This window comes from Nerophis ophidion, linkage group LG16, assembly GCF_033978795.1.
Source record: "Nerophis ophidion isolate RoL-2023_Sa linkage group LG16, RoL_Noph_v1.0, whole genome shotgun sequence".
NCBI classification, from domain to species: domain Eukaryota; kingdom Metazoa; phylum Chordata; class Actinopteri; order Syngnathiformes; family Syngnathidae; genus Nerophis; species Nerophis ophidion.
Window position 1 is genome coordinate 36006531 of NC_084626.1, and position 26038 is coordinate 36032568.

Here is a 26038-nt window from a genome sequence, read left to right on the forward strand (position 1 = left end):
TTGGCAACACTAAATTGGCCCAAGTGTGTGAATGTAAGTGTGAATGTTGTCTGTCTATCTGTGTAGGCCCTGCGATAGGGTGTACCCCACCTACCACGCAATTGTAGCTGAGATAGGCACCAGCGACCCCAAAGGGAATAAGCGGTAGAAAATGGATGGATGGATGGATGGATGCCAACCAGCTTCAAATCATGCACATCTATGTCAAACTACAACATCATGAGGGCGCTGTAACTGACTAGCCTAAACTGCTGAGTCGAGAGGTCACCAAGTCAAAAGGTGGTAAGACAGTGGCCACATTGAAACAGTCTCTTTAGTTAAATTTAACCAAGCTATGACAGAACACTTGTTTCTGCCTTGAGTCATCAATGCGGACTACAATTTGCGTTCAAGACAAAGGACAGGCAGGATCAGCAGCCTGAGGGTCTGGCAGGAACCGGCTGATGCAGTTCTGGAGGACAAGTGAGAGTTAAAGAAACAGCGGCTAATTTTATTATAAAAGTACAGTCTTTTGATGATTTAGTCTGCCAAGAAAGGTTTATTTAACAATAACAACAAAGAATGAGATTATAAAAGTTCATGTTTTTTTCAAGATTTGTACTGACCTGTTCCCCCTGCCCCCATTGCATCATCACCTATATGTCTTTATTTTAATCACCTTCATGGTGATAAGGAAAGACTCTTATGACAAACATGACAAGCACAAATTCTCAAGAGTTACATCATTGCTCTGGTTTTGGATCCAAGCCCCCCGCCCATGACCCCTCAGCACACACCTGATGATTCCTCACATTCTTCTCACGTTGGAGACGTGGTGTTGCTCCTCAAAGTATGCACTTGTGCACTCGGGTGAGAACCGATGGAGCAACACAGACCTTCTCGCTCTTTTATTGTCACTCAAACATGTGCACGAGTGCATACTACAAGTTGGAGTTGTGGTGGGGCCGCAGGGACGTTGGAGCAGCGTGCCAGCTCAGCAGTTCAGAGTCTGGCTACCCCTTTGCAGGAGGGGGGAGGGAGGGGGTAGACGCCAGCTAGCGTGGGCTGCTATGTTAGTTGGTGGCCCAGGCGTGGAGGTCGGCCATGTCATCCTCGTCTTCCTCTTCCTTCTTCTTGGCTGAAACAACAACACAAATCGTCACCTCCTGCTCATCACACGGAACGTTTAATATTATGTTTCCTCAATTGGCCCAAAAAACACTGTTGCCAGGTCTCCATGGTCACACCTTGCATAAGTGCTCACACAAAAAAAAAATACAGCAAAATCTGTCTCACTAAGTTAAAAAAATATATATATATATATTACTAATTTTTAAAAAGTTGCGTTTGTTTTGTGTCTCGGTCCTGACAGAAAGCTCCGCACGCAACCAGCTGTTTGATTTGTAATGTGATTACTGCCACATGCAACAGTAATGTGTTACCCTAACTGTAATCTGAATACTGTTACAAAGTAGCACAATACCTTCATTACAGCTAACTTCTAACGTAAATACTACAGTCTCTCAAAGGATTTTTCATCTTTCGCTGCTGTTTTCAATTGAGTTTAAATTCCACTTTCAGGTGACATAAATTGTTAATATTGTTAAGGATGTCCCGATCAACATTTTTGGCCTTGGATCTGATCCGATTTCAAGTCCTGGTTAGATACTTAACAATAGATTAAGTGGAAATGTTTCATAGCAAGTTACTCAAGTAAACACAAAAACAAATTTTTAATAAAGCTTATCTCAATAAATATAGAATATATTGGTAATTTCCAATATTATTATAAATCAAATGATGTAATTAGTTAGTGGAATTGAATGTGATATACCATTTTTTAACTATATTAAGTGGATAATTCACAATAATTAAACAAAAGCAAAAACTACTATTGGCTCCGATTTAAAATCGACCAATTGTACAAAACCAACTTTTTTTAATACCTATTGGTACCTTTTTGTGTGTATTTGGAATCTGCATAGCACCCAATAAATTAAAATCAATCAATAGAGCCATCTCGGAGATATGTTTAAAACAATCTTGCCTTCCTCTATACTTACTCTAAACTGACAGTTTGGAATTTACACAACCTGTTATATTTTTTCCACCGGTCACATCAGCGGATTATCCATATGCAGTAGAAATTTACCCAAAGTACTACGTGCGAGTCCACCATTGTATTCCGACCTTGTAGCAAATAAGTTTCTTCTTTTTCTCTATCCTCTTGTTGTGGGGCAGACAGCCTCATAAATGCACATGCACCCTTGGCTTTTGCCTTCTGTAATACAAAGTAGCATATAGTTCTAATTTATATCTGTAAGACCCACTATGGAAGCGCTAAAAACTACATGTCTGACGGGGAGAAGACTCAGTCAAAGTGGATGTATGTAAATAAGCCCACAAAACGGCGCATCTTGAAGAGACAGTCAGAAAGCATTATCTATGTCAAACTTTGACCAAAGAGCCACCATTACATATTTTGTAGACCACAAGGAAGTATTCTAACTGTAGAAAAAAAAATCATAATTAATTTTACCTCTTTTAATTAGCTTTCCTGCGCGCTGCAGAACGCCTCTCTGGGTTTACCATCGATGGGCTTTAACCAGTGTTTACTAAGGATGACTAAGAAAAACAAAATGGTAATGAAAATTTCCCACATCCTAAAATACATTTTAAAACTATTTATATCAATGACAAAATAAAATAAAATAAATATTATGATGTTTTTTTGTTCTATTTTATTTTATTATCCCCTAAACATGTTTTATGTTTTTTTTTTTATTCTTTCCTTTTTGGAGTTTTGTTTAAATCTTTTTAATTACTGTATAGACAAAAACAACATTCATGTACATATTTTGAAAAAATGTATGAAGACATGTTTACTTGTACATGTCAAACTACTTCCTTAACTTAAATGACCGCCATAACCACAACACCAGGGGGAGCTCCACAAACCACGTTAAACCCAGATTCCATCTAACAAAGGTCTTAACTAATTCTCTTTCTATGCCACATCAATGTGGAATGCACTCCCAACCGGTGTAAGAGTAAGTGCATCTCTATCCTCCTTCAAAACCGCTCAAAAAACAACACCTCCAGGCAACTTCAACCCTTTACTAACACCCTCCTCCCTTCACATCCCATCTCTGCGGATTGTAAATAACCAAATGTAAATAATCAAATGTATTTCTAATATATATACTTGTTCTTATGCTAGTCAGACCTACACTGTTTCAATGTCCATTTCTCTGATGATACAATTCTTGATGACTTGAAGTGCTGATATCAACCAAACCCTCCTCATCCCACCCCCCAGTTTGTAAATAATGTAAATAATTCTATGTATATACTCTGATGATTAGCCTGTGTGATGACTGTATTATGCTGATAGTATATATTTGTACCATGAATTGATTTACTTGAACAAATTGAAAAACTTATTCGGGTGTTACAATTTAGTGGTCAATTGTATGGAATATGTACTGTACTGTGCAATCTACTAATAAAAGTTTCAATCAATCAATCAATCAATCAAGTATGTTCATATATTTTGGATTATGTGTGACATGTTGCTGAAATAAAGTTTGACAGAAAAAAAGAGCTGGGATTGGCCATCTTGTTGCAACATAACTTCCGGGGTTCACACAGCCACACCTTTGCAAATGTCTTTTCCGACGGTTTTGGAGCAAGGTACACATTAAAAGTGACCGTTTTATTAAAATGATTAGTGCCAGCTCAGACATTTAAGTGAGTTTCGCTACCACAATTACACACAGGAAAATGTTTGGAAAATAATTGCAAGTAGGTCCCGCTTGCTCATACCGAAACAAAGATAGTGGATGACTGACTTAAGGCTTACTCAGTTCATGTAATTCCACTGTCAACAAAAGAAACAGGCGATGCACAGAGTGAGACTCTTTCTATCCAGTTTGAAAGCCAAAGACGAAGAAGGAAACACACGGACATAGCAACTTATTCGTGACGGAAAAGTTATGAAGTTCATTCTAATTTATTGTTGAACTGACTTGGTAACTATTGGTCACGGCTTCTTACTGTATTACAGTTTTTATTGCCTTGGGACATCTAATTTAACACTTTTTAATGCCATTAAAGGCCTTAAATTTCCCAAAATCCATTTGATGCCTTTTAATGCTTTTTAATGACCTGCGGAAACCCTGAGATAAAATACTAAGACTAAAACGCTTTCAGTGGAGCGGAAGAAACACAAAACATGCAAACTACTGGCTTTTTAACATTGTGTCTTATCCATTTTAGTTATTAAAAAACAAACTTGGTCAAAATATATCAGTGTATCTATAAGTACTTTTTGAGCACATTGAACAATACTGCGATATTAATGATAACTGTGATCATTTTGGTCACAATAACCGTAATATGAAGTTTTCATATCGTTACATCCCCACTGAAGTATGTACCGATAGTATATATATTTGGATTGATCCGCCCTACTTGAAATTGAAGCTGTATCGGTTAGCAACTCAAGTCTCTTCTAAGGTAGCGTGGCCGAGCGGTCTAAGGCGCTGGATTAAGGCTCCAGTCTCTCTGGAGGCGTGGGTTCAAATCCCACCGCTGCCAATTTTAACAATGAATTGATTAACGTGGACCCCGACTTAAACAAGTTGGAAAACTTATTTGGGTGTTACCATTTAGTGGTCAATTGTCTGGAATATTTCCTGCACTGTGCAATCTACTAATAAAAGTCCCAGTCAATCAAAACTCGGTCTGTGTGTGTGTGTGTGTGTGTGTGTATAGCACGTTTACCCATTTTTTTTTTCTCTGGTCCTGCAGTTATGATACTAGGAAGACACTGTTTATTTTCCGCCATGGTAGTGAATTGTATGTTAGAAGCGGCACTGCACTGTGGATAAACGAAACGTTTTTTTGCATCTAGGTCTCAAATTCAAGCCTGTGTTCTGGCAAGACATGCACCCTCATGGAATTCATGCAACTCCCGCATGTGGGTAACAAGGAGTATAGAAATGTAATTGTCTCTCAGAGCATGCACCCCTTTTAAAATTACTCTTTCACATAAGTACAGTCTTTAACCATGTAAACACTGGGACACATCTTTGGTAAAGATCGTCTGGGCTTGGCAGCCTTCCCTTACAAAAGGAAAATATCGGGATATCTCTGAATATTGAATCATATTTGAAAAAAAATATTGGTCAAAGTAAATGCCTCTGCCTTTCTATGTTGGAGTAAATTAACACCCTCTGGCCACAAAATGAAGAAATTATGTATTGCTCTCCTTAATTGTACAGCACACCTGGTCTGGCTGGCAGCGATGTAGATGGGACGTTTGGCAGAGGAACGTCTGACGTTCCTTCCACTTCCAGAAGATTTCTGTCCAGCTCTTCCTGTTCCATCTCCTCCAGCTCTGCCAGGAGCTCATCCTAAGCACACAAAACAACCAATTAAAACTGCAGTAAGATACTCATGACAGTTTCAAGATAAATCTCAGCTCTACAGTAGTACCTCGTCCACGTCCTCCCCGAAACCGATGGGATTGGAAATGGCGTTTGTAATTTCCTGTGCGATCTCATGCTGTTCTGTGATGTCGTCCATCATTTCGTCCACTTTGTCGATGTTCCTGCATGCGCCGTTTGAATAAACGTGATGGTTACACGCAATGTGACGTATGAACACTAAGCTGTTGGTGACTTACAGGTCTTGGTGTGCGGCCTTCATGGCCTTGGCAGCAAAGCCCATGTTCTTTAGCACTTCGGTGTTGGTGTTGGCGTTCTCTAGCGCCTCCCTCTGGAACTCTATAGTGGACAATGTGCCGTCGATTTGCTGCAGTTGGGTAAGGTACCGCTTTTTTCTCTTCAAGGCCTGTAGTGCCGCTGGGAGTGAGGGGAGTGGTGAGGGTGGGAGGCAAAACCAATAGAGGTTATGAATTCATCTGTATCAAGGCTGTTTCACAAGGTAACTACTGTGATTAATACCAAAAACATTACATTAATCATATGTATGCATTAATCATGCAATTTAAATTGACCGTTTATTCTCTCTTGCCTTAACTGTGGATGGTTACCTGAAAGGCAGCGCGAGTTGTTATAGGTTCAGTGAGCTGGTCAATGCATGAATCAGTGCCAAGACGGGTGAGGAGACTGATGGTATGTTTGCTGGCTAATTTCACTTTAAAAAAAACAAAAAAAAAACTTACTGGACTTTAGATAAGTGTTTTAAGCAAATAAATTATAAATGGTGAAAAAATGGTAAATGGTTAAACTTGTATAGCGCTTTTCTACCCCTTTTTAAGGAGCCCAAAGCGCTTTGACAGTATTTCCACATTCACCCATTCACACACTGATGGAGGGAGCTGCCATGCAAGGCGCAAACCAGCACCCATCAGGAGCAAGGGTGAAGTGTCTTGCCCAAGGACAAAACAGACATGACTAGGATGGTAGAAGGTGGGGATTGAGCCAGTAACCCTCAGATTGCTGGCATGGCCACTCTCCCAATTTCGCCACACCGTCCCTATGATCTCAGGTAACACATTTTAAAAATGTTTTTCTATGATATTCTGACGATAAAATTGCATTTGCGTCCAATTCTTGGTCTCTTTTTTAAGTTAACTTAAATTATGCATGCAAGTGTTTACCTGTAATTAATTGTGATTAATCTAAATTAAAAGTGTGATTAATCTGGTTAAAAAAATAATAATTTGACAGCACTGGGTTTTTACGGCATACCGGTACTAATAAAGTACCGAGGTATTAATTAATTGAAATTGATACCATACTGCCAATAAAAAATATCGGAATTATTTTTTCATCCGCTGCTGCTGTACGGCGGCGACGCACCGAACAGAGGAGCATGTTGAGTGTGTCAGCACACACACACACTCACAGAGCAAACAAGCAGAAACAGTGAGAGGGAAAATCGGCAAACAAAGACAATTCTACTGTTTAATAAAGAGGGTGCATGAAGCGCAATATGGAACTATAGATAAAGACAACGCTTTAAACATGGAAGTGCTACGCTGCAGGCAGTGCTTTAAAACATGCCTCGCCAAAGGTTGCACAGCAGTATTACCACCTGCGCTTCAAACGTAGGTAAATATTTAGATAAAAATCCTCCAGACATGCACAAGGATTTTAAAAGTACTAGAGTAAACCAGCTTCCCTGCTGTGCACATGTACAAAGACGCACACACAGCTGCTTGGCCCACGTAGCACAAAATTATGCAAATGAAATGACTGAATTTTGTAACAAATTGCTACAATTTGCATTTTATCTTTAACAATGTGTGTTCACCTGATACTTCTCTTATCTGTGTAGTTTCAGCCATAGTATTGAGTTTGGTATTTACTCATGATTGTATTTTTCTTAAAGCACAGACCAAGGGTGGCAAGAATAAATCATAAAGCATTTAATACTATGTCAGTAAATATTTATTTTCTATTACTTCCTAATACCGTATTTTTCGGAATATAAATCGCTCCGGAGAATAAGTTGCACCTGCCGAAAATGCATAATAATGAAGGAAAAAAACATATATAAGTCGCGCTGGACTATAAATCGCATTTTTGGGAGAAATTTATTTGATAAAACCCAACACCAAGAATAGAGATTTGAAAGGCAATTTAAAATAAATGAAGAATAGTGAACAACAGGCTGAATAAGTGCACGTTATATGAGGCATAAATAACAAACTGAGAAGGTGCCTGGTATGTTAACGTAACATATTATGGTAAGAGTCATTCAAATAACTATAACAGTGTTTCCCACACATTCATTTATTTGTGGCGGCTCGCCATGAAAGAATTACGGCCGCCACAAATATAAATATATATAAAAAAAAAATTAAAAAAATAAAAATAAAAAATTAAAATTATTGTTATTTTATTTTTTGGCTTTTGACTCGCTCGACCGCTCATAAAAGCAATGGGACTCTGTCTGTGAATGGAGCTTGTAGTTACATATTGTATAAATATGTAAATATTATATAAATATGTACATAAAGTGTTGTAATTATATTCCAACTCCGCGTTCTTCTTGATCATCGCCCCCTCCCCCCACACCCACCCCCCTGCCGCCTGACCACACCACCACAAATAGATGCCTGACCTGTGGGAAACACTGTATAACATATAGAACATGCTATACCTTTACCAAACAATCTGTCACTCCTAATCCATAAATCCCATGAAATCTTATACGTCTAGTCTCTTACGTGAATGAGCTAAATAATATTATTTTATATTTTACGGTAATGTGTTAATAATTTCACACATAAGTCACGCCTGAGTGTAAGTCGCACCCCCGGCCAAACTATGAAAAAAACTGCGACTTATAGTCCGAAAAATACGGTACTAGATTATAGCAGGCTACTACATGTAATATGCACAATTGTAAATTGTTCTAGGAGTGCAACAAGAAAAAACCAATGTGTCTTTCAATTTCATTTTAATCTTCTAAAATGGTTATTTGAGTGCAATAAGAACCATATGTATAATGTATAGTAAGATTTTTTTTGTTAAAATGAAGCCAAAAATTAAATTTTTGTGTGGTCCCCTTCGTTTTGAAAGGTATCAAAATACATTTTATTACCTGTAGCAAAATATTAGTCTCAGGACAAACCTAGACAGCACTAATTTGTATTTGAGTGAAACAGGTATTTGATCCAGATTAAAAATGTGTTCATTCCAGTCTTGTGCAGGTCTACAGGTATTATCCCCTTCCCATTTCGTCTATCGCTATTAAATAGACCTACCACAAAAATGTGGACTGTTCATATGTTTGTAAGAGGATGAAGATGAAATACTTATTTCCCCCAAGGTATGTGGGATTCATGTAAATAAACTAATCAAACACCAACATTAAGAGCCTTTGTGGAGGTAGTAAATTGCTGCGGACTGTGTGCATACTAAATGAAAGTTTGGTGCAACCAAAGCAGGACCCTTAAGCCAGTCTTTAATCAAAATCTCTGCCTTGAATTACTAGAGGCCCTACATCACAAATACGGTGAGCTTCTGTTTGCTTTAAAGACGAGGCATGGGCCTGTAAACTGCGTGTTCACGGGCGTCAAGAGCATTCACGTTTTTCATTAGTTTCAGCAGGGGTGCACGTTTGTGCCATAGCAGACTGAAAAGAAGGGAGTGAATCATCCTGTGCTTCATTAAGTGTCTGACTCTTTGTGCGGTGAGGCGGGCCGCTGGCCTGCCAGCATCCCACAGTGAAACAAGTTAGCACATGACCAACACATGTAGTAGCGAACATGGACAAAATGACCACAAACCAAATGCCAAACCCGCACACCCCCTTCCAACACAACCACCCGAAAGTCCATACTACTGAGACATTTGGTGTATAATTTCGCGCAAAATGGTGTGTGCTCACAGAAAGTGTGGTTTAAATAATTACATTGCTAAAGACATGGTGCCAATTACTACCGTTATAAAAATAGTATTTCAAAATACACAGCAAACGTTTGACAGACACTTGTCATGTTGGTGCTTTTTTGCTCTGAATCGGCCAGACTTAAGTTTTTTAGCTTATAATATGTTAATACATCTGTTCATATTGTAGTGTTTACATTCATTGCTATTCTGCAATTTTGTTTATAAAAAGGTCTAAACCAGATTGTCAGTTAAGTAAACTCTACCTCTGCTTACATTTTCAATATTAAAGTGCAACATTGTTTGTCAATACTTTATTTCTCCATTTTGTTTACTGTTTTGGTTGTGTATATTTGAAGGCACCACAACCCCTCTTTAATTGAGACATAACCTATTTTATTGCCTTTGGTTGTGATTTTATTTCAAGCTCAAAATTTAGCTGACAGACAAAGTATATTTTATATTTATAACTATTTTTGTTTTATATAACTTGGAGATTTAAATGTTCACATTTCAATTACAATGTTAAAATATACAAGAAATACAAATGTATTGCATTTGAAATTATACACATGCATTATTATTATTATGTATTAGCATTAAATCAGTGGTAATTGTTCCAAAAAAAACAAAAAACACTCACAATAATATCGTTTATCAGCAATAAGTTGTAGGTCAATATATCGTCAAACAAAATTTGCTACCAGCCCAGCAAGCCTATCAAGGACAACAAACAACTGGATTGGACCAGTTGACCCAGTTGGCCCAAACAGCAACTGGGCATGGTTTGACAGTCCTGGACTGCCTGGCATTAAGCTTTTCTATCCAATGACAGAACTGGACTAAAAAAAGCCAGTTTCAGTGCTAAAAATGTGTTTAAATATAGTGATAATAGATGTTTCCATTGCCAGACAATAAATCCTTCTTTGTTGTAGATTAGAATTGACCAGGTACAGTAGATTGAAAGTACTTAACAACATCCTTAACATGCTGAATCATGACAGAAAGGCTGAGTCATGATGGTTGGCATATCAGTGAAAATTATGTTGGCCTAAATTAGGGAACATAATAAAACATTTTTCTACATTTAAAACTATTCCTTGTGGTCTACGTAACATGTAATTGCGGTTATTTTTGTTGAAATTCTGCATAGACTTTGTTTTACAGACCATCTTGGAGCCGCTTTCTGACGGTCTCTTCAGAATACGCCGTTTAGTGGAGGTCTTATTTACGTGCCACCACTTCAAGTGCTTCAGCCATGTTGTAGTTTTTAGCGCTTCCATATGGAGTCTACTGACAGATACAATTTAAAACTATATGCTACTTTTTATTAGAATTGGCAACAGCGGGAGGATTTAAGCATGCATGTGACAGTCTGCCGGACAACAACTGAATAAAAATGGTGGACTCGCGCAATGCTCTTCGTGTAAACCTCCACCATAGATAGAGCTATTTGCGTACATAACAAAGGCAAACATTTGTTAAAGTGTCAAGTTCCAAAAAAACAAATTTGTAGCAAGTTTGGAAGAAGGAAAGATTGTGTTATAAACATTTCTGCCATGCATTCTTGGTTTGATTTCACATTTTAGGGACTAAGGCAGTGGTTCTTAACCTGGGTTCGATCGAACCCTAGGGGTTCGGTCAGTCGGCCTCAGGGGTTCGACGGAGCCTCCGTCTAAACCTGACTAGATAACAAGTTCAATGTCTTATTATTATAATCAAATGACAGCAATCATTTCCATGAGAGTATTTTCTAATATAAGTGTTTTGGCCCATTTACAATGACAAAAAACAAACATTGTTTTTCACGAGCTCTGTACAAGGTGGGGTTGGAAATAATTTGTACCCCTTCCAGATATCGCATTTAGGTCTCACTAAAACATTCACATGCTGCACAATGAGATGTAAACATGGGATCATGAGTACATTCCTGTAACTTTCTGTTTGTAAAATATATCTTTATCAGTATTTCTTTAATATAGTAAAATCATTAAATTAAAAAAAACATTTTATTTTTCACTAAAGAGGGGTTCGGTGAATGCGCATATGAAATTGGCGGGGTTCGGTACCTCCAACAAGGTTAAGAACCACTGGACTAAGGGGATCCCAAATACACACAAACAGGCACCAACAGGTACGAAAAGTAGGTTTTGCCTAAGGCTAGGTTCACACTGCATCGTAGGCTGTCCAACTCAGACTTTTTTGTCAAATCTGATCTTTTTAGTGGCTGTTCACATAACAAAAAAAAGCAATTTCTAATGTGAATGCAATCTGACCAGCATGAGAACATAACGTCATAATGTTGCACGCAATGCCATTTTTATGGAAGTAAACATGGCTTTAGCTCAAGTCGGTCTTAGTACTGGAGCATTTGTGGCAATTTCAAGAATTTTGTGCAATCAAAGTCAACCATCTATTTTGGCAAATAATTATGACACTTACCGCTTTTTGATGACGTTCTGGTTGGATGAATGCGACCGGAGCGCAGTAGCGTTCACATTGAGGACGCATCGCATATATATTTTGGGACGGCGTGGCGGAGTGGGAGAGTGGCCGAGCGCAACCCGAGGGTCCCTGGTTCAATCCCCACCTAGTACCAACCTCGTCACGTCCGTTGTGTCCTGAGCAAGACACTTCACCCTTGCTCCTGATGGGTGCTGGTTAGCGCCTTGCATGGCATCTCCCTCCATCAGTGTGAATGTGTGTGTGAATGGGTGAATGTGGAAGTAGTGTCAAAGCGCTTTGAGTACTTTGAAGGTAGAAAAGCACTATACAAGTACAACCCATTTATCATTTATTTATGTATATCCGATTTATATCCACATACAAAAGAGGCCTGGGTCGGATATGAAACATTTGGAATGGCACTGTTCACACCCATCCATCCATTTTCTACCGTTTGTCCCTTTTGGGATCGCGGGGGGTGCTGGAGCCCATCTTAGCCGCATTTGGGCGGAAGGCAGGATACACCCTGGACAAGTCGCCACCACATTGCAGGGCCAACACAGATAGACAGACAACATTCACACTCTAGGGCCAATTTAGTGTTTCCAATCAACCTATCCCCATGTGCATGTCTTTTGAGGTGGGAGGAAGCCAGAGTACCCAGAGGGAACCCACGCAATCACGGGGAGAACAGGCAAACTCCACACAGCAAGATCCCGAGCCCAGGATCGAACCAAGGACCTTCGTATTGCGAGGCAAACTGATGTGAAAAAATCTGATACAAAATGTATTTATTTATGATAATGTTAGAATTCCTAATTCATATGGTTTTACTGCATTTGTCTCATAACCCTGAACATGACCTAATCTGTTCTGAATGAGATAAAATACCTCATACATGAAGCCTTCACCATCGCCACTGGACTGAATGTGTCCGCTCTGGACTACCAGGAGACACACAGGAGCCAGTTTGATTGGGACATATCAGCGTGGAAGATCTATTTGTGGCCTGCTGACATTGTTAATATTGTTAGCCAGCATCAAACACAATGAGATTATCTGGATAAAGTAACAAGAGCATCTTCTGTCATCCGTGGCCTAATCATTGACGCCCAATATTGAAATTGTATGATGCCTGACATGTAAAAAAACCAAGTGTCACAAAGTTTCTGTAACAATTAAAACTTCATTACACTGCAGAGTGGTCATCAAAAAGTCATACGCCAGTGCTTCTGACTGTGTTTTCATTCTGTTAAAACTCGGGAACGGAGCATGTGATTACATTTTAGGCCAAATCACCGTTCCTCAATACAGTGGTTAAATGATTGTTCCCTTGTATTAAGACATGTGACCTAGAGCAATGTTTTTCAACCAATGTGCCGCGGCACACTAGTGTGCTGTGAGATACAGTCTGGTGTGTCACATGAGCTTATCTAATTTCACATATTTGGGGTGAAAATATTTTTTTGCAAACCAGTAATTATAGTCTGCAAATTATGTGTTATTGTTGAGTGTCTGTGCTGTCTAGAGCTCGGCAGAGTAACCGTGTAAATACTCTTCCATATCAGTAGGTGGCAGCAGGTAACTAATTGCTTTGTAGATGTCGGGAACAGCGGGAGGGAGGCAGTGTGCAGGTCAAAAGGTATCTAATGTTTAAACCAAAAATAAACAAAAAGGTAAGTGCCCCTAAGAAAAGGTATTGAACGTAAGAAACAAAAACAGAATGCTGGACGACAGCAAAGACTTACTGTGGAGCAAACACGGTGTCCACAATGTACATCCGAACATGACATGACAATCAACAATGCTCCCTCAAAGAAGGAAAAAAACAACTGCAAATATTCTTGATTGCTAAAACAAAGTAGATGCGGAAATATCACTCAAAGGAAGACATGAAACTGCTAAAGGAAAGTACCAAAAAAAGAGAAAAAGCCACCAAAATAGGAGTGCAAGACAAGAACTAAAACACTACAAACAGGAAAACAGCAAAACAATCAAAATAAGTCACGGCGTGATGTAACAGGTTGTGACAGTACACAAATATCCCTTAAAACAGTGAGACAAAATACTTGTCCTCTTCCTTCTTATACTTCTATGCGCAATAATTGGGTTCAGAAAATGTTGACTTTGATTGCCACAAAATCCTTGAAATTGCCAAAATTGCGCCAGTACTGAGACCGACCAGTGTGGAAGCCATGTTTAATTCCATAAACACTGCATTGCTTCCGACATCATGATGTCCGTTTGCATTCACATTAGAAACTGCATTTTTTTTGTAACGTGAACGGCCACTAAAAGGATCAGATTTGACAAAAAAAAAATCTGAATTGAACATCCGACCCTTAAGTGTGAACGTAGCCCATGTTTTCAGTTAAGTATATACAATTAGCAATGTCTCAAATTGACAGCATATGTGATATGTGTACAGTACATTGTCTTGGAGTGTGTTCACATTTGAACGGAAAAAACAGACACTAGTCTGGACGACAATTGGCACTTGTGAACATACACTCAAAGGCTTACTGAAACCCACTACTACCGACCACGCAGTCTGATAGTTTATATATCAATGATGAAATCTTAACATTGCAACACGGCCGGGTGGCTTAATAAAGTGCAATTTTAAATTTTGTGCCGAAAAATCCTGCTGAAAACGTCTCGGTATGATGACGCCTGCGCGTGACGTCCCGGATTGTCGAGGACATTTTGTGCCAGCATCATTCCCAGCTATTAAGTCGTCTGTTTTCATCGCAAAATTCCACAGTATTCTGGAAATCTGTGTTAGTTAATCTTTTGCAATTTGTTCAATGAACAATGGAGACATCAAAGAAGAAAGCTGTAGGTGGGGAGCGGTGTATTGCGGCCGGCTTTAGCAACACTATAACAGCTTGTGTTTCATTGTTTACATTCCCGAAAGATGACAGTCAAGCTTTACTATGGAACAGAGATGTCAAGTGAACACGGTTGGATTGGACCACACACAAAAAGTACAGTGTATTATGTGCAATAACAAATAACATTGTACCATTCTGTATTCTGAATACGATCTATGTCGTGTGCTACTCCAGCATCAATATCAGCAGCGTCCTCCTGAACGTCACCATCAGCGTCGGGTTCAAAGCGACGTATGGCTCTATCCCTTGTTGCGGTTGGGCCTGGCCGAGTGGTCCTGTCACCCCCACGGCTGCCACGGTGCCTCTCACAGCATCTTCCCTATCTGAATCACTCCCACTGCCCTCTAGTCCTTTTCTTTTTTTCTAGTCCTTTACTCTCACTTTCCTCATCCACAAATCTTTCATCCTCGCTCAAATTAATGGGGAAATCGTTGCTTTCTCGGTCCGAATCGCTCTCTCTGCTGGTGGCTATGATTGTAAAGAATGTTCAGATGTAAGGAGCTCCACAACCCGTGACGTCACGCGCACATCGTCAGCTACTTCCGATACAGGCAAGGCTTTTTTTTATCAGCACCAAAAGTTGTGAACTTTATCGTCGATGTTCTCTACTAAAGCCATTCAGCAAAAATATGGCAATATCGCGAAATGATCAAGTATTTAATGATTACTTTGTTAATATCGGAAAAAATCTGGAACAAAGAATTCAAAATGCTGATGATGGGTCAGTTGGGAACATGAGTGAGCTCAAAGACAGAAATCCCAATTCCATGTTTCTTAAGAAGGTGACAAAAGAAGAAGTAATCAAAATTGTAAAAAATTGTAAATCTAAGACCTCAACCAACTGTCATGGAATAGATATGGTAATGATAAAAAAGGTTATACAAGACATTTCAGAACCTTTTACAGATATCAGTAACGTATAATTTCTCTTTGGCAAATTCCCTGACAAAATGAAAATTGCAAAAGTTGTACCAATTCATAAGAATGGAAACATACACCAGTTCACTAACTACAGACCAGTTTCATTACTTCCACAATTCTCCAAAATCATGGAAAAACTATTCAATAGCCGATTAGATAAATTTTTTAACAAAAGTGGGACGCCCGTGGAGAACCAATTCGGATTTAGAGCAAATATCTCAACATCAATAGCATTAATCAAAATAACAGAGGAAATTACCAATGCAATAGACGGTAAAGATTGTGCAGCCGCAGTATTCATGGATTTAACAAAAGCATTAGACACAATTAATCATGATATTTTAATACAAAAACTAGAACGATATGGCATCAGAGGTTTGGTATTGAACTGGGTAAGAAGCTATTTGACCAACAGGAAGCAATATGTGAAGATGGGTGAAAATATGTCAACACGGTTGGATATATCTTGTGGTGTACCCAAGGGATTAATACTGGGACCAAGATTGTTTAATCTTTATACAAACGACATTTGTAAAGTTACAAAGGACTTGAAGTTAGTTTTATTTGCAGACGACACAACTGCTTTCTGTTCAGGAGAGAACACACAGAAGAAAATACAACTAATAATGGAAGAAATGAACAAATTAAAAAAATGGTTTGATAAAAACAGACTATCTTCGAATCTCAGTAAAACTAAAATAATGCTATTTAGTAACAGTAGAAAAGAGCATCAGACACGAATACAAATAGACGGAGTAGATATTGAAAGGGTAAAAGAAACCAGACTTTTGGGAATATTAATAGATGATAAAATGAACTGGAAATCTCATATATAAAACATACAACATAAGGTGGCAAAAAACATTTCAATAATGAATAAAGCAAAATACGTCCTGGGCCAAAAATCACTTTATATTCTCTACTGCTCGATAGTGTTACCAGATCTGAGTTATTGTGCAGAAATATGGGGAAATAACTACAAATGTGCGCTACATTCGTTTACTGTGTTACAAAAAAGATCAATTAGAATAATACATAATGTCGGATATAGAGAACATACAAACACTTTATTTATTGAGTTAAAAATATTAAAGCTCGATGAGTCGGTAAAATTGCAAACAGCGAAAATGATGTACAAAGCAAATTATAACCTGCTACCAAAGAATGTACAACGATTCTTCTCAACTAAAGAGGAGAAATATAACCTTAGAGGAAAATCTAATTTAAAACATTTGTATGCAGGTAAAACACTTAAAAACTTTAGCATATCAGTATGTGGAATTAAATTATGGAATGGATTAAGTAAAAAAGTTAATCATTGTACTGATATGATCCAGTTTAAGAGGCTGTTTAAATTAATAGTGCTTACAAAGTACAAAGTAGAAGAATTATGAGAAACACTTTCAACCTTATTGAAAATTAATCAATCAATCAATGTTTACTTATATAGCCCTAAATCACTGGTGTCTGAAAGGGCTGCACAAACCACTACGACATCCTCGGTAGGCCCACAAAGGGGCAAGGAAAACTCACACCCAGTGGGACATCGGTGACAATATTGACCCAGTGGGACGTTAAGATATTGTTCATCTCAGTATATTAATATTGACTGACTTAACTAATTACATATTACAAAACTGTTGTATTACTCATTCACGGATGTCATTTTACTATAAAAGGAGGTCAGTGGATGAATGTATATAATTGTAGACGCTCTGACGTGGGAAAGGGGTAGCATTAAATAAGCTGTGCTTCTTCCTACTCCTTTTCGGACATGATGTGCGATTGTTTGATGTATTATGTTGTAAGTGTGTTCATGTTCAAAATAAACTAAGAAAGAAAGAAAAAAACAAATAATGACACATAAAATGGACCTGCTATCCCTGTTTAAATAAGAAATCGCATTTCAGTAGGCCTTTAAAGTCGCACCGTGTCTGACAATGTCAACCTAAATCGGACTATTGTTGGCAGGTAAACGTGGTTTCCAAATTATACAGTGTGTCTCTATGATGGTGTTGTTCCATTGTTTCATTCCTGCTTGTCTTGTGGATGGCATGCTTCGCTTGGAACGCTAAAAGGAGTCATTTTGTTAGTATGATGTCATTATTCAAAGTCTTTGAGCACGCACATGCTTCTTTGCATGACGACTCAGTGTTGAACTATGCAGTAAATCAAGTTTCATCGTCACAGACTGAGTAGCACAGAACGGGTGTCTAATAACCATTCAGCTCTTCATCAAATGTTTGTGAGCATGAAAGGATGCTAAAAACATCCTTATGTACATACATACATGTTAAAGCACAGCACACACCACACAGAAAATGACACCAATTATTCTGTAAAACATTCATACAGGGTGTAAATATAGTGGTTGTTACAGTAAACCAGACTAAAAATGATGTAACTGATGTCGCCTAGTTTAGCTGTGAGCCAGTACATTAATCAAAACCTCGCTCCCCGATGCTTTAAGAGCCATGCTCGACTGTGGGGTGGCATGCTGTTGGCCTTTAGCCTACTTTCATTTGGGGGGAGTTTGGACGCTGGTTCGAGCCCGGCAAGGTGACGAAGCTTCAGACGGGATCATTTAAAGACAGTCTTTTCATTTAAGAAGCTGGGTTAACATACTTTTTGAACCAAACTGATAATGGATTAATCTACCAACCTCATAGTTCTTGGTGAACTGTGGTGATTCATGTGGGACATGGTTCAGGACTACACATCGAACACAAGCTAAATGGGTCAAAACACGCTGAGGCCCTCTACAAGAAGGGACAGAGCCGCATCTACTTCCTTAGGAGGCTAGATGTTCTACGAGTTGGTGGTGGCGGGCGTCTTCTTGTACGCCGTGGCCTTCTGGGGCAGCGGGCTGAGAGTGAGGGACGCAAACAGACGGGACAAGCTGGTAAAGAAGACCAGTAACGTGGTGGGAGTGGAGCTAGACTCTGGCGGTGGTGTCAAAGAAAAGAAGACTAGCAAAACTCCTAGCCATTATGGACAACACCTCCCACCCACTACAATCGGACCTCGCGGAGAGAATGAGCACGTTCAGTGGAAGGCTCAGACTCCCAAAATGCAACACAGAACGACACAGGAGGTCCTTCATACTGACAGCCATCAAACTGTATAATGCATATGTTCATTCTTGACTGCACTTAAATGTAGAATATATGTGGAATATATTTATATTATTCACATATTGTGAGCGAACTGTGGTGCTGAATTTCCCTCAGGGATCAATAAAGTACTTTCTATTCCAGTGATTCTCAACCTTTTTTCAGTGATGTACACGCCCCCCGTGAACATTTTTTTTTAATTCAAGTACCCCCTAATCAGAGCAAAGCATTTTTGGGTGAAAAAAAGAGATAAAGAAGTAAAATACAGCACTATGTCATAAGTTTCCGATTTATTACATTGTATAACATTGGAAAATATTGCTCATTTCTAGTGGTTTTTCTTAAACTATTTGGAAAAAATGATATAAAAAAAACCTAAAAACTTGTTGAAAAATAAACAAGTGATTAAATTACAAATAAAGATTTCAACACATATAAGTAATCATCAACTTAAATTGCCCTCTTTGGGGATTGTAATAGAGATCCATCTGGATCCATGAACTTAAAGGCCTACTGAAATGAGATGTTCTTATTTAAACGGGAATAGCAGGTCCATTCTATGTGTCATACTTGATCATTTCGCGATATTGCCATATTTCTGCTGAAAGGATTTAGTAGAGAGAACATCGAGGATAAAGTTCGCAACTTTTGGTCACTAATAGAAAAGCCCTGCCTTTACCGGAAGTATGTGCGTGTGACATCACGTGTTGCAGGGCTCCACACATATTCACATTGTTTATAAGGGGAGCCACCAGCAGTAAGAGCAATTCGGATCATGAAAGCGACAATTTCCCCATTAATTTGAGCGAGGATGAAAGATTCACGAATTAGGATATTGATAGTGAAGGACTAGAAAAAGAAAAAAAAAGCGGCGGCAGTGTGAGCGTTTCAGATGTGAGACACATTTACTAGGATAATTCTGGAAGATCCCTTATCTGCTTATTGTTTTAATAGTGTTTTAGTGAGATTTTAAAGATTGTAAAGGCATACCTCGAGGTCGGATGGCTGCAGTGAACACGCAGTGTCTCAGAGAGAAGCCGAGGAGCCAAGCTCACAGCTGCCTTTTTTGACAGCTGCTGCAGGACGACGAATAATCCACTGATGTTTTCAGTCAGATATATATCACAATTTCCCCATCCAAAAACATGCTGGTTGACGTACAGAAAACATGTTCGCTTGACCGCTCTGCTTCACAACAAACAAAGAAACACTGGCTGTGTCCCGGTGCTAAAGACAGCTGCAATCCACCACTTTCCATCAACAGCATCGTTCTTTATAGTCCATCCATCCATCCATCCATTTCCTACCGCGTATTCCCTTTTGGGGTCACGGGGGGCGCTGGCGCCTATCTCAGCTACACTTGGGCGGATAAATGAACAAATTGCAAAAGATTCAGCAACAAAGATGTCAAAAATACTGTGTAATTATGCGGTTAAAGCAGACGACTTTTAGTCGGGAGTGGTACAGCGCTAATATTTCCTGACAGTCTGTGATGTAACGCGTACGCGTCATCATTCCGCGACGTTTTCAACAAGAAATTTGCGGGAAATTTTAAATTGCAATTTAGTAAACTAAAAAGGCCGTATTGGCATGTGTTGCAATGTCAATATTTCATCATTGATAAATAAACAATCAGACTGCGCGGTCGGGAGTAGTGGGTTTCAGTAGGCCTTCAATTGTAAACATTTCTTCACAAAAAAAGAAATCTGTAACATCAATATTTATGGAACATTTCCACAAAAAATCTAGCTGTCAACACTGAATATTGCATTGTTGCATTTCTGTTCACAGTTTGTGAACTTACATTCCTATTTTGTTGAATTATTTTTTCCATAAATATATTTGTAAAGGAATTTTGAATTGTTGCTATTTTTAGAATATTTTTTTTTAAATCTCACGTACCCCTTGGCATACCTTCAAGTACCCCCATTTGAGAACCACTATTCTATTCTATTCTATACATGAGAAAGTACAGCAAACTTAGTTGAGTTGCTTTCATGTCCAACATCTACTTGACCATTTATTAAGCTCAATAGGTTGACTGGCCATCTTTAACTTTATGTGTGTCTGATAATAATGTTGTAGAAGAGTCTAGCTGTCAAAAGTGATTAAAAACACGGAGTCTGTCAACTTTGCCTTTACCTCAGCTAGCATGCATGCTAACTGACTCAAAGTCAAGCGGTTAGCTCGCCAAGTTTCCACTTTTCCTTTACCTCGTTTGTTTTTCATGCCGTGCCTCTTGGCTGTCATCGTCTCCTGGTCGATTTTTTTCTCCAAAAACTCTTGCTTTTTGGTCAACATCTCTTCCGTCTCTCGTAGTTTCTGTACAGCGTCCTGGGGTGTTGGCGCCTTGCCTCCCTTGGTCCCGAATAGCTTACCAAACAGCGACATGTTTGTACCCAACGTCAACGAAGACAATGTGTGTTGACCTCTGGAGGTTTATGGCACCAAATGAAACAAATGTTTTTATCTTTGAGGTCCTTTTTAAGTAGAAGTCTGGCAGCTGTTGGTGTTGTTGTGCCTCTACTTCCGCCTTCCACCACTGGGCTCGTGATGTCATGACGTCAGAGCTACGGCGTGACTCATAAAAGGGAAGGGAGGGCGGGGAGTCGGGGAGTCATCCTAAATTATATACATTTTTTACATTTATCATCAAACTTAACCATTCCAATAACATTAAGCAACTTTTGAGCCCAGGCTACTGCTTTCCTTGGCTAATGGCTATGACACCTATTCTGTTGCCAGGCGAGAGAAACACAAGTTACGAAACATCGCGAGATTTTTCTCACAGGATCAGGAAGTGAATCAAACACGTGATTCAGTCTGAAAATCCATATGTTTAAAGTTAAAGTTAAAGTTAAAGTACCAATGAATGTCACACACATACTAGATGTGGCGATACTATTCTCTGCATTTGACCCGTCCACCCTTGATCACCCCCTGGGAGGTGAGGGGAGCAGTGGGCAGCAGCGGTGCCACGCCCGGGAATCATTTATGGTGATTTAACCCCCAATTCCAACCCTTAATGCCGAGTGCCAAACAGGGAGGTAATGGGTCCCATTTTTATAGTCTTTGGTGTGACTCGGCCGGGATTTGAACTCACGACCTACCGATCTCAGGGCGGACACTCTAACCCAGGGGTGTCAAATGTACGGCCCGGGGGCCGGATCAGGCCCGCAGACAGGTTTTACCCGGCCCGCGGGATGAAGTTGGTAAGTATAAAAATAAGCCATAATTTTTTAATGAAAGAAACTGCTGTTCTAAATGTGTCCACTAGATGTTGCAATAGCAATTATTTGTATCTTTGTAGATGATGCCACATATGTAAAAAAAAAAAAAAATACACTATGTTAGTGCACTAGTCTAGGAAACTGAAAAAACTACATAAATAACATCCTGTAATTCGATTTTGATATTTGTTTATCTTGATACATTGAAAATGACCACCAATGACATGACTGATGAACATTATCAGATAATTTATTCAGAAAGTATAAATAACGACAAATAAAGATAGAATACTATTAACCGCAACATGTAAGTGATTTTACCAGTTCGGCCCACTTGGGAGTAGATTTTCCTCCATGTGGCCCCCCATCTAAAATGAGTTTGACACCCCTGCTCTAACCACTAGGCCACTGAGTATGTATGGAAGTAGAATTGTCTCACATACAAATGTGATATACAAATAAATAAATACTTTGTATAAATAAACGCTTATTTGTAAATATATTTTTGAGATTTGAAAATACATACAAATAAAATTTATAAATAGAAAAATGTGACATACAAATAAATCAAGAATTTGAAGAAATAAACTTCCATCCAGCCATTTCCTCTCGCTTATTCCCTTTGGGCCGGGGTCGCGGGGGGCGCTGGTGCCTATCTCAGCTACAATCGGGCGGAAGGTGGAGTACACACGGGACAAGTAGCCACCTCATCGCAGGGCCAACACAGATAGACAGACAACATTCACACTCACATTCACACTAGGGCCAATTTTTTGTGTTGCCAATCAACCTATGCCCAGGTGTATGTCTTTGGAAGTGGGAGCTAAGCCGGAGTACCCGTAGGGAACCCACGCATTCATGGGGAGAACATGCAAACTCCACACAGAAAGATCCCGAGCCTGAGATTGAACCCAGGACCTACTGTACGTATTGTGAGGCAGACGCACTAACCCCTTTGACACCGTGCTACCCAGAAATAAACTTGTATTTGTAATATATTTTAGAGATTTGAATACAAATATGCTTGGTTTTGTATTTGTATTGGATTTGCATGTGCGGATTGCTTTTTTGATTTTGTCTCGATGACACATTCCTACCACAAGCCCAATGCACAAATGAATGTGACCTACACACTTCCTTGAACAACCAGTAGAGGGCACTGCAGCCAGAGCGGTCGGGGTCACAGAGCCTTATATGCATTATATGAGTTCTCTACACAAAAACAATCCACGTCTTTACAGAGAGAACGCACAACAGGCCTGAGCTAGCTAATGTTAGCGTTGTATTAGCTAATGCTAATTTATCCAGTTATTCTGAAACACCGTGCTTGCTGCTTATTTTATTGTATCAATACTGTTTAATGACCTTGTCCCGATGTAGATACTGATCTTTTATCAGTTCAATGTGTGTCAAATCATCCCTTCTTCTTCTCCTTCTTCTTCTTCTTCTTGTTTTTATGGCGGTTGGCAAGCAACCTTCTGGTGTGCATTACCGCCACCTACTGTAATGGAATGTGAACCGAGGTGAATCCCTACTCTATTTTCTTTTATTTAACCCAGTGTTTTTTAAATATGTGTATATTGCTTTGTATCCTATGTTTTCTGAATGCAATCCTAATATACTTCCCACTTCTAACCTAATATTTTCTTTTGCTAACTTATTTTCCAGTATTTCTCTTTCTCTATTGTATTTCCTACATTGTATTAAAACATGGTCAACATTCTCTATTTGATGGCAAAAATCACACAGCCCTGTAGTATGTTTTCCTATCAATTTTTGTGAACTATTTAGATAAGTATGTCCTAATCTCATTCTAGTAATAATGTCTTCTTCTTTCCTATTTCTACCCCCTCCTCTCATGACACCTACTCTCCTCTGGACTTTGTAAAACTCTCTACCTTTTATTTCCTTATTCCAATTATCCTGCCACTTTTTATTGTGTTCTATCTTAATTATGCTCTTCACTTCTTCTTTACTGTGCTTAATCTCCATGTTTACTTCTGTTTTAGTGGTTGCTTGTTTTGCGTACCTATCAGCTAACTCATTTCCCTCAACTCCTATATGAGCAGGAACCCAGAGAAATGTTACCACACCTCCCGCTTTATTTATCCTGTAGATTGCCTGAACTATTTCATAAACTATATCTTGTCTTGTGTCTGATGCTATGTTTTTTATGCTCGTCAATGCACTGCTGGAGTCCGAGCACACGACTACTTTCCTTGCTTTGTTTTCCTCTATCCAGTTAACTGCCATATAAATTGCTACCAATTCCCCCGTAAAAACAGATAGTTTATCACTAATTCTTTTATTTAACACTATATTTCTCTGTGGGATAACTGCAGCAGCTCCTACTTTACTATTAATAGTTTTTGATGCATCTGTGTATATCATAATATTATCAAAAAACATTTCCTCAATCCATTGTTCTATTTGGTAATTATTTAAATCTCTATTCTTCAGTAACTGCATGTCTACCTTTGGGTTTTCATACATCCACGGTGGTATTGCAGGAATTGGTACTGTAGGGCTAACTTTAATATTGTCAATTTGTGTTTTTTTACATATATCTCCTATTATCCACCCAAAACTATTCATTTTTTTCTTCCCTTTTTCTTGGCAGTTTAGTAGCACTTGACGGGTTGGATGTCCTTGCTTGGATCCTTTTAAGTTTGCCCAATAAACTGCTGAGAGTTGATCTCTCCTCATGTCCAAAGGTTTTTCATTCATTTCTACTTGTAATGCTGCCACTGGAGTAGATTTAGTAGCTCCACAACATAATCTTAAAGCCTGCGACTGGATCCGGTCTATTCTCTCAAGTAGAGTTTTTGAAGCAGATTGATAAATAATGCATCCATAGTCGATAACAGATCGAATTAAAGTGATATATATTGTTTTCAATGTCAACCTATCAGCCCCCCAATCTTTACCCCTCAAAGCCCTCATTATATTTAACACCTTTTTACTTTTCTCCACTATCTTGCTGATGTTAATATTTTTATCAAACCATATTCCTAAATATTTAAATACTTGTACCTCTTCTATGTTTTCTCCATAGAGTTTGATTTGGAGCTTGTTTTGTACTTTCCTCTTTGTAAAATGTATGACTTTAGTCTTTCCAACAGAGAATCTTAAACCCCAAGCCGTCCCCCAGTCGTGAAGATTATTTACCGCTTTTTGAATCTTCTTTTCTATATGATTTGTATTTCTACCTCTCTTCCACATCACTCCATCCTCAGCAAACAATGCTACCTCCACTAACCCTTCCACTTCACTAAAAACTTCATTTATCATGATGGAAAATAGTACTGGACTTATTATACTCCCTTGTGGGGTCCCATTTTCAACTTCGTATTCTCTGCTATATTCATTCTCAATTTTTACTAATAATGTTCTACTTGTTAAAATGTCTTTTATCCATCTGTACATTCTTCCTCTAATCCAAATCTTATTTAGTTTCATCAGCAACCCCTCTTTCCACAACGTATCATACGCTTTCTCTATGTCAAAAAATACCGCAATTATACTTTCTTTATTTATTTGTCCCTTTCTAATTTCCTCTTCCAGCTGCACTGCTGGGTCATTTGTGCTTCTTGCTTTGCGAAAACCACTTTGGTAGTTTTTTATAATTTCTTTTGACTCTAAATAATATATTAATCTTTCATTAATCATTTTTTCCATTACTTTGCCCAAATTTGAGGTCAATGCTATCGGCCTATAATTTCCTGCCTCTTCCGGATCTTTCCCTGGATTGCATATTGGAATTATTACAGCTGTTTTCCACTCATCTTGTAATTTTCCTTCTTCATATATCCTATTATATAATTTCAAGACCACTTCTTTTGCCGATGCTACCTAAATTTTTGATCATTTGATAACTCACCAGGTCTTTCCCTGGCGTCGTATTTTTAACTTTTTTTAAAATTCGAACCATTTCATCCAAAGAAAATGTCATATCCATAGTGTTGATAAAACTATTATCGTTGTCTTCCTTCATTTCCTTAATATTTAAACTAATTGTTTCTTCTCTCTTTTGTTTTTCTACATTTCTCAAATGATCATTACTGTGCACTTTAACAAAGGTTTTTGCT

The 26038-nt window shown here is 38.6% G+C and overlaps 1 protein-coding gene and 1 non-coding gene across 2 annotated transcripts; one reads left to right on the forward strand and one right to left on the reverse strand.

Annotated features, from left to right (window-relative positions):
• Positions 1 to 518: 518 nt before the first annotated feature.
• Positions 519 to 21285, reverse strand: LOC133535329 (charged multivesicular body protein 4b-like). The gene is made up of 5 exons (XM_061875052.1): positions 20934 to 21285; positions 5669 to 5846; positions 5479 to 5593; positions 5270 to 5396; positions 519 to 1117 (listed from the first exon to the last, which is right to left on the reverse strand). Exons 1-5 carry the CDS (start codon positions 21109 to 21111, stop codon positions 1053 to 1055), a joined length of 663 nt encoding a protein of 220 aa, XP_061731036.1. The 5' UTR covers positions 21112 to 21285; the 3' UTR covers positions 519 to 1052.
• On the forward strand, positions 4497 to 4578 carry trnal-aag (transfer RNA leucine (anticodon AAG)). Its single transcript has one exon. It is a non-coding gene; the product is annotated as a tRNA-Leu (tRNA).
• Positions 21286 to 26038: the final 4753 nt, after the last annotated feature.